General features: G+C 34.4%; 1 protein-coding gene and 1 pseudogene across 3 annotated transcripts; one reads left to right on the top strand and one right to left on the bottom strand.

The window, feature by feature from the left end:
- The first annotated feature begins 2,720 nt into the window (after nucleotides 1–2,720).
- On the top strand, nucleotides 2,721–13,062 carry LOC149546073 (protein Dr1 homolog). Of its 3 annotated transcripts, none has more exons than XM_089790986.1 (6): nucleotides 2,721–3,144; nucleotides 3,278–3,371; nucleotides 11,924–12,013; nucleotides 12,261–12,355; nucleotides 12,520–12,588; nucleotides 12,717–13,062. In XM_089790986.1, the coding sequence occupies exons 2-6, from the start codon at nucleotides 3,317–3,319 to the stop codon at nucleotides 12,861–12,863; spliced, it is 456 nt and encodes a 151-aa protein (XP_089647112.1). In that variant the 5' UTR covers nucleotides 2,721–3,144; nucleotides 3,278–3,316; the 3' UTR covers nucleotides 12,864–13,062. The 3 variants fall into 3 exon arrangements, with proteins under 3 accessions (XP_089647112.1, XP_089647110.1, XP_089647109.1); XM_089790984.1 differs by having other exon boundaries at nucleotides 2,935–3,144; nucleotides 3,281–3,371; XM_089790983.1 differs by having other exon boundaries at nucleotides 3,011–3,144; nucleotides 3,247–3,371.
- On the bottom strand, nucleotides 5,251–5,584 carry LOC149546074 (aquaporin TIP1-2 pseudogene; annotated as a pseudogene).
- Nucleotides 13,063–13,722: the final 660 nt, after the last annotated feature.

Here is a 13,722-nt window from a genome sequence, read left to right on the forward strand (position 1 = left end):
TTTTACCAACTTCTCACTTTTTCTCTGTAACTCTATTCTTCCAATTATCTTCACAAGCTAACTAACTTATAAAACATCTCTTATGCCTCATTAAATAGATATGTTTAATCTTTTGTCACTGAAACATAATCGTAGATCTTAGGGTTTGATTAGATTCATTGAATCTATCCATCATTTTATCCTTCTTCTCCTTTGAAACTTCTGGAAACTTCTCATTGAATCCTCACCTTAGATTGCCTAACAAACTCAATTCATGCATTAAATATGCCAACTGATCAAGCCAAATTTTTGACATATTTTGGCTATTATGTAAATTCAATTGTGTCCACCTCAAATCTTGATTCTTTCACAAATAATTAATTTTCTAACACTCGATCATCACTATGTTCTTCAACTCAGTCATCACTAGGTAGCTCGGTCATTACTGATCTATCTCACTTAGCTTACACTTGCTTGCTCAACCATCACTTTAGTTTACCTTCATCTCGCTTGGTCTCTACCATCACCTAGCTAATACTATTTTACTCAATTATTACTTAAGGTCCTTAATCTTTTGCTTCAAGTTCTTCCTTGACCCAACAACCTGTTACTCAGTCAGACTTAGTGTTTTACTCAACTTCTTGACTTCTATCAAACATCTCTTCTAGACTTCAACTCATCTTTCTTGTTCAATTAATACAATGATCAAACAACACATTATCTTATCAAATACTAACTAATCAAGTGCCCTTTGTAATTCCATCATAATTACTCCTCTTTACTCAACCACTTTACTAGTTAACCTTGTTATCTCTCTTTTCAAATCCTCTTCATCAATCATAAGATATGACACTCTACATTGCTATAAATTGTCTTACTCATAAGGTTTGACATCAATGACAACATAAAAATTATTCTGATTGTAGTTTCCGATAGTTCACATGCCAAGGTACAAACTAATTAAGCTTGAATTGAAGCCAATCCTATCAAGAGTCATGAAAAGATAATTAATTAACATATGGTTCTAGCCATTTCTTCTTTCTTTTAAGTTAGTGGCATATGATCAAGCTTAATATCCTAACATCACATAGTCTACCACCTATGATTACATAATTATGTAATGTTTTCTAGGCAAATGCCCTAGATCTAGTCAAAACACAGTAGTTGTAGCAAAAATACATTGACCAATCCAAATCCCCTCCACATGGTTGTAGCATCATAAGTCCTAATTTGGTTGAGTGCCCCCCATTTTTTGAGCCACACCAATTATTTGTCCTCAACTAAAATTTTAATGTGTATTCTATTTAGCTAGTAGTTGGTAGCTTCTACTCTTTGTAAACTTGCTTTGTTCAACAAAGAAGAAGAAGAAAGAAAACATGGAAATTTGTAAACTTATTCTACCAACAGTTTGAAAATATATTTTTAGGACATGAAAGGTCCATCTTCAACAATCTTTTGTGGTGATTTCTGATGAATTCTAAATAGTAAGATGCTTGGTTTTTGTAAGGAGCATTTAGGTGCCTTTTTTTTGGTTGTTTTGTTGAGCATTCATCATCACACACGTTGAAGATTAGAGACAAAGAAAGAGCAAAGAAATTGTGTTGCTTTATAACATTATTTTGTGAAAATTATATATATATATATATATATATATATATATTTGGTTGTGGCACACACACACACACACACACACACACACACACACACACACATTCTAGCAAGAGTTTATCTACAAAAATAATTGTCTAATGTGTTGATCTAATGTGGTTTGCTAATTTATTTTGGTTGTGGATTTATATTCATAAATCTATTAATTGAACTAAACAAATTTTCCCACATCATTTTTATTATACTTCATACTGTAGCACTTTAACTTTCATTTCATATAGTAAGCAAATTCAACATTATTTTAAGTATATAAATTAATGTGTTTACTTACAATTACATAATACACAATTTGTTTTGATCATCAAAGAAATCTTTCTAGCTATATGATATGGAAATGGCATTTTTTAATGGTCATCCATGAATATGACTTACAAAAACAAAATCATTTGAAAATTTGTTAAAGATATTCTAACCAAAATGAATCTTTTATCATTATACTAATATATTAATTAATGCTGATAGGCATTTTACAATGGCAGAATGGGTGGAGTGGGATGGTGTGAGCGTGTTAATGTTAACTTTTATTCTTCTAGTTAATGCTGATAGACATTCTACAATGGCAGAATGAGTGGAGTGGGATGGTGTGAGTATGTTAATGTTAATTTTTATTCTTCTAGATTAAATTTGACAACCATCTACATGTCAAAAGTTTAAATCTTATTATAAACAAAATATACTTTTAAACATAATATAATAAATACCACATAAAATATTTGTTTAAATTATAATATTTGAAGATATAAATTATCTTTTTTTAGAAATTAAAATAAAAAGCTTAAGTTAGTTAAAAACTAAATAAACATAGATAAAAGAAATATAAATAATTTTAGATATAATAAATTAAATTATTATTATTTTGTATTGAATATCTATCGACATTTCTTTAAATAGATTTAGTTAAGATATCTATACTAACTAATTAATAATAATTGTCATTTTGTTGTTAACTTTCCCTCTCTCCTTTAATAATTAAAACATCCCACATAAATGAAACCTCCCCAACAAACTTTTAAATTGTCTTTTCTGTAAAATCAAGTAAGGTTTTGTTTCTTAAATTGCTCTCCATCCAAAACATTCTCCTACCATATGCTAAAAGAACATCATGCGAGAATGCAAGCCAATCCCATATTTTAAATTTAATATGAATAGAAGACCCATTTTTAAAACCAGAGTCAGCTGTTCCAAAGTCTTGCAAAAAAAGATTTTGAGTTGACAATCTGTCCCTCTTAATGGCAACACTAATGATTATCTTCCAATAAAAGCAAGGTAATCTATTTTTGGCACCGTACAGTCAAGAAGGTATATCCAAATATTCCCGAAGTAAAAATTCAACCGTAAAAACAAGTGGAAACGACTGTTTGTGGTAACAGGGTCTGCGAAAATAACAGACGGACTCTAAGAGAGATCGATTCGGGCAATTTCTATTATGATTTATGTATTTTGCAGTTGATATTTCTCGGATTTGAGTCGGGCGCGACTTGTTTGCTTAATTTCTAGGTGGGTTTTTATTATTTTCATATTTTAAAAATTAAATTTATAGTTTTCTTTCATTTGGCGCGTTTGGGAATCCTGTAATGCCTATTCTTTTGTGAACTGAAGGGAATAATTTTTATGTGGCGTTGATTAACAGCAGTGAAGGGTCGAGGGTTCTAGGGTTTTTAATTTCTACATGGAACCCATGGACATCGTGGGTAAATCTAAGGACGATGTTTCGCTTCCTAAAGGTAAATTTCATTTCATTTCTTTATTCCTATGAACTGTTTTGAGGGTTTAAGTTTTTGGGATATTGAAAAAAGGATTATATTTTGAGAGCCGTTTTTGATGAAATTTCTAGGGTTTATCTTAAAGATTGGGTTTGGATTTAGTTTGTTAAAGTTTTCTGTATTTTGGATATCCGGGTCAGGGATTTATTATTATTATTTTATTTGAAATTATCCCACAGGGATCATTTTTAAAACATTTATTGGAGGTCCTACCTGCATCTTTATAGATATATTGCTTTTGACTTTTATCCCATATCAGAACCTTAGGTGCTTTACTATTTAACTTCAAATGTTCCTGGGTTTGATTGTGTGAATGTTCAATCATTATTTTAGATTAAATTCTGTGCTGCATTATTGGGATAAAGAAAGATCATAGCAGAGAAGCGAAATATAGAAAATCTACATTGAAAATTTACACTGAATTACTGGAACTATATGTTCAAATATTTATAGTTTAATCGGTGACTGAATTTCAATTTGATCTCTAAATTTGAATTTGACTCTTCTAGAAGATCTGATCTGCAAATTTCCCTCACGATCTATGCACAAAGGGACTCTTTCAAGTAGAAAGTAATTATGGGGTATGGGTTTGCACATTAATAAGGAATATTGGCAAGTATTCCTTTACACTGGATAATTTTTTATATAAACTAGCACTTGCACCCTAATGAGGTGCAATGGTCACGCCCATGGTAAAATATATATGTAGTATTGACATTTCGGTACTACCATGAAAAGGTTTATAGCATCTGGTGAAATAATTACATTTTTGCTTTTCCATGTTGGAAAAGTAATTATTGTCTTTCTATTTCTTCTCCTTCTGCTTTGCATTATCCTTGCCCTTCACATTCTTCTCCTTCCTCCTATTTCTTCTACTCCTTTCCCCTTCTTCTCCTTCTCCTTCTCCTTCTCCTCCTTCCTCTCTTCCCCCTCCTCCTCTTTAGCTTCTAATTACTAAATTTATATGCTACTTTCCTTGGATTTTCCTCACTGAGCACTTACAGTGAAGTGAATTGAGGTGCCCAATACTCAACTACCCTTAGAACCCAAATCATGTTTGATATATTCTTCCCTAGTAGAAAATGGGCATTAATAAAAACCCATACGTCCTAGAAAGTGTGTATTGTGGGAACATTTGTGCTAAGTTGCGAAACATTTCCATGAGCTCTCCTCTGTGTAGACTTCTTTCTGTACACAGATATCAACCAGAGGCAGACGGAGTCTCGTAGAGCAATATATGCACCCTCGCTACATAATTCATATCCACATAAAAGTGTGTTGCATTGACATGTCTTCACCAACCCTAGAAGGATTAAAATGGCTAGTCTTGTTTCCATGAATTGCAAACTAGAAAGGAATTATGATTTGAAAACACGAGCAGTGCTGCCATTCAAAGTGGCCTGGCGTAGAAGACCCAACACAATACAGAGATTAATCCTTATCAAATCTATATCCACCTCATCTGCATGTGTACACACTGCTTTCTCAGTCACGTTCTTTGCATAGTAATACCAATTTTGAGCATTTGTAAGGACATGGACTACAATGTCTCATCTGAATGGGCCCACACTATGCACTCACTGGATTTACTATAGTTGAATTGAAATACACATTTATTATTTTCAAGTTCTTTAGTAAATGAGATAGCAAAACACCCACACACATATAAAAAAATACATAGATTATGTATATCTATATACAACTCTACAGACAGCTAAGATCTCACAGAAGACAAATTTTTCCTCAGTTAGCCATTATTGATCTTTTGAAGCTTGGTAATCCTCAATAGTTAGTGGCTAGCATGTAGGTTAAGAGTGGACCATTAAAGATCCATAAATAATCCTAGCAAGACCACCTCCTACGAAAGCGCCAACCCAGTAAATTCAGTGGTGTCTGTATGCCCAGCTGACCAGAGCAGAGCCAAAAGCTCTGGCAGGATTCACAGAAACCCCTGAAAATGGACCTCCTGCCAGGAAGTTTGTAGCCTTAATAAATCCAATGGCAATGATATCAATGGTGCTTACCTCACGCCTCTTGGGGTCAATGGCTGTTGCATAAGCTGTGTAAACCAGACCCAATGTCATTACAATCTTGAACACGAGCATTCCCCTTACCCAAGCCATGAGATACTCTGAACGCTCCTGTATGCTGCATATCCACAGGAATCACATGTCATTGGCTACTTACTGTATATATATATATACTTTTTGCACATGTATATACTATATATACATAAATATGCATATATATTATTTTTATTAATCATGTCATTATATACTCATTGTCCCTTTGCACACATATATGTGTATACATAGGTGTACATGTATGTTAAATATATACATCAATATACAGGTAAATTATTTTCATTAATGGATATAGGGGTTTTATGACTGCACATGAAAAGCCTAAAGATTGTAAAAATGTAATGCTAGAAATTGTTACTGATTGTATGTATATACTATATAGTATATACTCACTATATATACATTGTATATAATAATATATACTCTTTGCAAATGTGTATATGTGAACATATTGGGAAAATTCTGGTCAAATTAGAAACAAATAAAACATTGGAGACTTTCAGCGGCTCTTGCATAAGATTTTTAAACCAGACCAAATGCCATTACGATCTTGAACACAAGAGCATTCCCCTCACCCAGGCCATGAGATACTCCAAATGCTCCTGTATGCTGCATTTACACAGGAATCACATGTCATTGGATAATGTATATATGCATGTATAATATTTTTATTGATCATGTCATTATATGCTCATTGTAGATATACCCTTTACACACATGTATACCCATAAGTATACGTGTATGTTATATATACATTAATATTCATGTAAATTATTTTTATTAATAGATGCAGGGGTTTTATGACTGCACATGAAAAGCCTAAAGATCGTAAGAGTGTAATGCTGGAAAATGTTACTGATTGTATATTTATTTACTCACTATATATATGCTTATGGAATATATACTCTTTGCACATGTGTATATGTAAACATGTTAGGAAAATTCTGGTCTAAACAGAAACAAATAAAACATTAGAGATATTCCTGTGAACAATAATATTGGATTTTTACAATCCATAGTGAATTATTGTAGCAGTTTCTGGCTTAGATTGTAAAAAGATGCCCTAACGAAATGGAGATCCAATAGCTTAATCTCAATCCATAAAGCAGAATAGAATTTGAAGAAAGTGTATACTGAGCGGTATCCAGAGTAACGTCTTGGCAGAAGCGGGGAACCTTGAAGATTGTGTGTGTTTTTACCCAGTTCATTTGATTTGATGACTTTTGCCAAACTACAAGGTTTTTCTTTTCAACAATCTTTTCCCAACATAAATTATAGGCAAAATCCTCAATTCCATCTTGTTCTTGCTTCAGGTCGTCAGCTGTGTGATTCCAGCAATTAAAATGCTTCTTCCAGTGTATTGGATGTCCAGATAAAACCCAGTAACCACCGTACCTCAATATCCTGTCAACTTCAAACAAGTACAAACCTCCTGGCAATAGAAACATATGGAAATCAGGCACATGATAAATGCTCACTTCTAATGGATTTAAACTACAATCCAAGATGAAATTAATGTGCACATTTAGTGTATCTTCCAGACATCCATGAAGGATCAAATATCATACCATACTTATTCCATGGAATCAGACAACGTGAACAATGAGCCATATCAAAAGCTCTTGCTGGATATGGAAGGCTATGGATACCATGATCCCAATTATAGCTGGAATTCCACACTCTAAAGCAAATTGGACCTGTGCTTCATGTGAGTCTCTTGGTGCGAAGGACACGGTTAAGACACACCTCTTCAACTAGTAAGCACCCCATCTAGCAACCTGAATGCATGAGATTGCACCCAAGTTCAGCTTGAAATCTGAATGCATTACAGAAGCATGGTAATTTACATTGAAAATGCAGATACTGCACCTTAAAAGTAGGATTCAACCTAAATATAAACAGCTAAATGAATATAAGTAGTGCAAGTCTTTTAAATTTTACATGCGACTCAATTCAAATCTGATTCATTAGTTTTAATTGATATTGTACAGTGATGTGACTAGTGGTGCAAAAAGATCAAACTGCTGAAGGCTTACTACCATTTGCAGTGCTACCATTAGGTTTAATCCCTGTCTCAGTGGAATCACCTGGCTCTCCAGTGATCGTTGATCTGTGGGTACACCTGTTGAAGAAATAATCCGATACCGTCCCTTGAACTCAGTTATCCTAACAAGCGTGAGTTGGATTTTTCTTAAATCGGAGTGGCTTAAAATTGAAATCCGATTAGGTTCAGTGGCTCAGTTTTGAATGAAAAATTGGCAGTCCCTCTCTAAGAGCTATATTCTGTAAAGATGGTGTTCTGATGGGTCCAGAAGGCTCCAATTAACATTTACCATTATGATCTTTATTGATTTAATTAAATTATACAGAACAGTGAACTTAGGATTCTTTCCTCTCAGGTTACTTATACCAATAAACATGAATCCCAGTCTGTAGTGAATTCTGCACCTTGAGCATACGTTCTTTAGTATAAGGGCTCCTAACCCACTTATAGTGTCATAAATGTGCATTTCAATGTAATAATTTTGTTTGTTTCAGAAGAACAAAAAATCATAGCAAAGTTTAAAATAAAGAGAAAGAAACGTACCCCACAGCCAGTATCAATGGCCTGATTGTTCAGCGGGGAAATGAAACTTGTCCCCAATAACTTGAACCCAGTTCTGTATGGCCTTCTCTATTGTCAGCTCCCTCTGTGGAACATTTGCAAATCTAACAAAATCTCTACTACACTGTATTTCATGTAGGGCAACAGGGATGAACTGTTAATCCACACTCCTAATACATAGAACAGACAACACAGTCTAATTATTGCTACCACTAGAATAATATTTTTCTGCTAAGAACATAGCTGGTGTAATTTGAAAGATGAATTCCATTCCTTAACCATGTTACCTGCATGACATAAGGTACAAATCTGCATCAGTGATAGGTACCCATGCATTATTAACTACTTCTAGATCTTACAGCATAACATGTTTCACATCCTACATTTTGGAACTCTTCAGTGAGCCCATTAATGGGGTAAAAGTTACTGACTTGCTGTCTTTTCACCCTGATGATGGTCCAGTAGATAGAGAGCCAAAATGTACTATGCATTTAATCCAGAAGCATTTAAACTGTCTTGTAGTCAATAGCATATTAATGCTGCCTGCCAATGATGACGATTCATGAACAATAAGTTCTGCCCATGAAAATGGCTAAAAAACTAAAGTAATGATGAGAGTTTCAAGACGTTGGAACTATTTGGATTGACATGGTGGGAATTCGAAAGCATTGAAAATTTTCAATAAAGTGGGCGGATGCTAAGCAAATTAGTTCAGTTAAAACTTTATTGGAGGTGGAATACAGGAAAGCAACATAAACAGAATAATCATCTGTGGAGAATGCTCAATAAATACAATAAGAATAAATGTGAAGAAAAATAACATGATTTAACAATGCAAACACAACATGACCGACCTTATAAGAAGAATAATAGGAAGGAAGCATCAACGGGATAAAACAGGAAGAGCATGCTCTATCCCTCAATTTACACAAGACAAGCATATGAAACAATGCCCATGCTTATACTTGGAACACCATCCAATCTAAAATAACCCACATGAGCTTTGAACAGAACTATCACCTGATACCAACTTGGGGACCTTTGCAAATATATCTGGATTGCTTTGCAGTTTCACGAGCCCAGCTGTCAGAGCCAAAGAGAAATAGAAGTATTTATAGGAGACATGATGAACAGGAAAGCAAGGATGTGCTTGCTTAAAAGGCTTGACATGTGAAGAGAATCCACCAGTGTTATCGCTTCCACAAGCACATTTGAAAACCCTTCAAGTACACTCCACCTCTACAAATTCCACCCATCAACTTCCCTAATAATCCTCTTCAATCAACCTGTCCCCAAACAATTATTTCTGCCCTCCTAATTTAATATGCCACTTTCTAAATTTGTGTGTGCTTAACTGCCCCAGAATTTTCAATCAAGACTAAAAACCTTTCTCAAGACTCCGAGGGACCATAATTGGGTTTATAATAATTATCGATATGCCCATAAACCAAAGCTGGATACCTTCTGATTTCTAAGCCTGAATTTCCGTTGGCCTCAAAGATAAGAACAAAGGAAGAACACTGCCATGAAATGACAAACAAGGAATCAAATTAGTGTTTCTGTTCTGCGCCTATACTTTTGTATTTATACCCAAGGATGACTGCTTTGGCCCTTTTGCTTCCATACATTTTCTGTTGGTTCCAGTATTCAAGCCACCATCTAATCATCATACCTTTTCCCTCCTCGGCCCAAAAATATATCTTATGATAAAAAAACATTGTAATTTTGATCTTGAGATTATTTATACATTACCAAAATGGGCACCAAGCAAATGAGATTGGGTTTGTGATGCGCTAGAGCAATTGCAACCAGACCAGATGACGTTCTGTCTGTGCTTCTTGTCATTTTACCTAAAGAAATCCCAAATGCATAATAATTTTGATCTTGAGATTATTTACGCATGACCAAAATGGGCACCAAGCAAATTAATTGGGTTGCGATGTGCTAGTGCAATTGCAACCAGACCAGATGACGTTCTGTCTGTGCTTCTTTTCATTTTACCTAAAGAAATCCCAAATGCATAATGAAACCTTAAATTTTCAGGGATTTTTTTTCCTTCATAAAATGCCTAAACGACAAAACCTGGTGAAAAAAGGTAAGATCTTGTTACGAATAGCCAAACATTGTCTTTCCCTGCAAAGATGAAATAGAAGAATTGAAATAAACTTCGCCACGATGGCTTCGAGAGTGTTGCGATCTGTGGCATCCTTGGCCCTCACAAGGGCGAATATTCAGAGTGGCATGATTTCTTCTTTCTTTGTGACAGAAAGGAAAAACCAGGACGGATGGGAATTCAAATCGCTGCCCTGTCTCAACTGGAATCACATATGCAGCAAGTAGAAGCTGCTTACATGCAGCCTACATACAAATTGATACAATTGTGGACAGCATGAACACACAGAGTCTGCCATGTGATGTATGCCAGCTCAGTAGAATCTTCGTAACACTCCTGGAAAGAGTTTCTGCCCAACTGTTTTCTGGCATAAGACATATGGAGAACCTGGCGTGGGTTCTCCTGATAGAATGCCCATCGGCTAAAGCTTAAATATAGCATATTGGTCATATTGAATCAAAATTCAAATCTGATACTTTCAAGTTGTCTATACTTCTGTCCTAGATAGACAACATACATGCCTAAAGGGAGAGCCTGTGCTTATTTTTAGTAATAAACAGAAGCAGATTTCTTAAAGATAAGAGTTTGGTGGTGTTAAGAGGATTTTGTAATATCCTTATAGATTATTTTGTGTTCTTTTGCTTTAAATATTTGACATTATCTTCCTGGAGAATGATGAGCATATCTGTTTAGGGATTGTTTGTCAGGATTCTTTTCACATCTTCATGGGCATTTGACAAGTTCTATTTCTGAGGAATATGTACTGAGGGTTTTAATAGTGTGAACAACTTTGTTGAGATTTTGTACTCAAAGAGGAAAGAATACTGTAGTCTGTAAGGATTTTCATTTAATTAAAGAGATAAGATAATGCAGTGAATGATAACTTAATGCATCCTACAAAACATCCTTCATCAACGATGCAAATTCCTTTCAACAATTGTAGATCAAGCTTGCACAGTTGTGAGGTGCACTTTTGTTGGTTGTATGTAGTATAGTCATAGATCATGCCCCCATCGGGACATACACTTCAAATTACTTTTTAAGATTACTTAGTCTCCAGCATGTATATGTTAGTTTTCATATATTTCTGGTCCAACCCAATCTCAGCAATGTATTTGAGAGAAACCAATACAGATATGTGAAGTGTTTGTGGAAACAGTTTGAAATGCATTCTACTCAGCTAGCAAATAATTGTAGCAGAAGTTGCATGGGAAAACCATGTTATGCAAGTAAATTATGGTAATTTTCCATGTCATCTCACAAGTGCTTTTGGAGGCATATTTTGCAAGTAAATAATGGTTTTGGTAATTTTCCTTTTCTGACAGCTGACGAGATCACAAGAATTCGATTTAGTAGAGATCTACATAGAAAATTGTTCAGACAGCTCACAAGAATTCTATGCTGTAGGATGTTGTCTCTAGATTTTTATGTTTATTTTTCTTGTGAACTATAAACTATGACATAAATATTTCTGTGCAGAAATCAGTTGTCTGTATTATCAAGTGTATATCACAGTATTTTGGAATCTTTGAAGTTAATAAAGACTTTGTCAGGCGTGCTATTAGATGAAGAAAAGTTTTAGCATAGAGGAAATTTGCCTGAGATTTATTATAACCTTTTATTATTTTGTAGACCCAGCATATAATCCATAGTATCTTGATGATTTTTTCTATAAACTTGACAATAATGAGCATTTCTCGTTATCTTACAGCTACAATGTTTAAGATCATAAAAGAGATGCTTCCTCCTGATGTACGTGTTGCAAGAGATTGTCAGGATCTTTTCGTTGAGTGTTGTGTCGGTGAGGCCTGAAACCTCTGTACCAAACCTTATTATGAATTTCATTTACACATGTTGGTCCATATTGAATATAATACAGTTAGCTTGTGAGTTCAATGAAGGTTATATAGAAATTTTAATAGGATCTTTGCTGGTTCTTATTCTTATTTGATATGATTATTTTAAGGAGTACTTTTAGATTATGGAGGTTAGGGGCTATGCAATTCTTGCATCATGTACTGCTACTTATGTCTATCTGCATGGTACAGAGTTTATCAATCTGCTATCATCAGAATCTAATGATGTTTGTGGCAAAGAGGAAAAACGCACAATTGCACCTGAGCATGTTTTGAGAGCCTTGGAGGTTAGTTCCTAGTTTGGAAATACTATAATTTATTGATATCAAGTATGTTAGGGAAACTACCAGATTTTGTTTCTAGAGACTAGGGACCAAACTTGTTCTAGTTTTAAAGGACAGCTTTTGTAATGTAGAAATCTCATTGCTCAACTGTACTTTCTTTGTCACAGGTTCTGGGATTTGGAGACTATATTGAGGAGGTTTATGCTGCATATGAACAACATAAGCTTGAAACATTGGTATGCTTATAAATGTTTCATTTTAATCCTCTCTTGACAAGCATCAAGATTGATAGGTTATATGGAATACTGCTCAGATTTGTTAATTGGTCATATGATACATTTACTTGTCTTATTTTCCTCATCAGGACTCTCCTAAAGCTGGGCGATGGGCTAGTGGAGCAGAGATGACTGAAGAAGAAGCTTTAGCTGAGCAGCAAAGAATGTTTGCCGAGGCCCGTGCACGCATGAATAATGGGAATGCAAATCCTCCAAGGCAGTCAGATTCAGACTGATTATTTACAACTTTTTCCTCCAAGAATAGTTGTTTATACTAATTTGTATATTATAGTTTACCCCAAAAAATCACATAGGATGAAGCCTAGCTTTCATGTAAACTCTGTATGAAGACACATGCTCTAATGATTACACAAATCAATTTTTTTGTTTGAATATAATTTGTTTGTGCATGTTTTGAATATGCAAATCGCTAAATCTTGTTTGTTGAAACAAGTGCTTTTTCTAATTGTCCATTGATTTTACAATTACCTTCCCCTAGCCTTGCAAATTTTCCTTCGTTCAAAAAATGACTTACACTGCAAATTTAATTGCCGTTTGGAGCTTTCTTCGATAATGAAGTTCTGGATTATCCATCTTAGTCCTTCCTTTCTTGCCGGGAGGGAAAATTGGCTTCGGTTAACTTGTCAGCTGATAACATTCATTTTTATGTGGGGATTCTGCTTTACTTGTTAGATTATTGCAGTCATTTTTATGTGAGGATTCTGCATAACTTGCTAGATGACAGGATTATTCTTAAGTTGTCAGATGAATCTAAAAATCCTTTGCTGAAGAACAGATTGTTTTAGCCGAGCACTGATGCGATCTACATTCCCTTTTCGGTCAAAACATTGTTGTTCTAATTGTCCTATTGATTTAAGTATTGTATTCCCTCAGCATATCTAAAGAGTATTGTGTCAATAACTAAATAGATGAAAAATTTAAGCAATGAAATCCTATATTGGATTTAGCAGGCTCACTAATTTTGAATTCTAGAAAGACTGTCAAAGCAATTTGTTTTTATATTTAGAGCTTATTTTGTCTTCCCTTAGTTCACATATTTCAATAACACTATTTGTTGGTTACTTTAGTGCTTAC

This window comes from Cupressus sempervirens, chromosome 7 (assembly GCF_028749045.1).
Source record: "Cupressus sempervirens isolate cs-2001-9-10 chromosome 7, ASM2874904v1, whole genome shotgun sequence".
Classification (NCBI taxonomy): domain Eukaryota; kingdom Viridiplantae; phylum Streptophyta; class Pinopsida; order Cupressales; family Cupressaceae; genus Cupressus; species Cupressus sempervirens.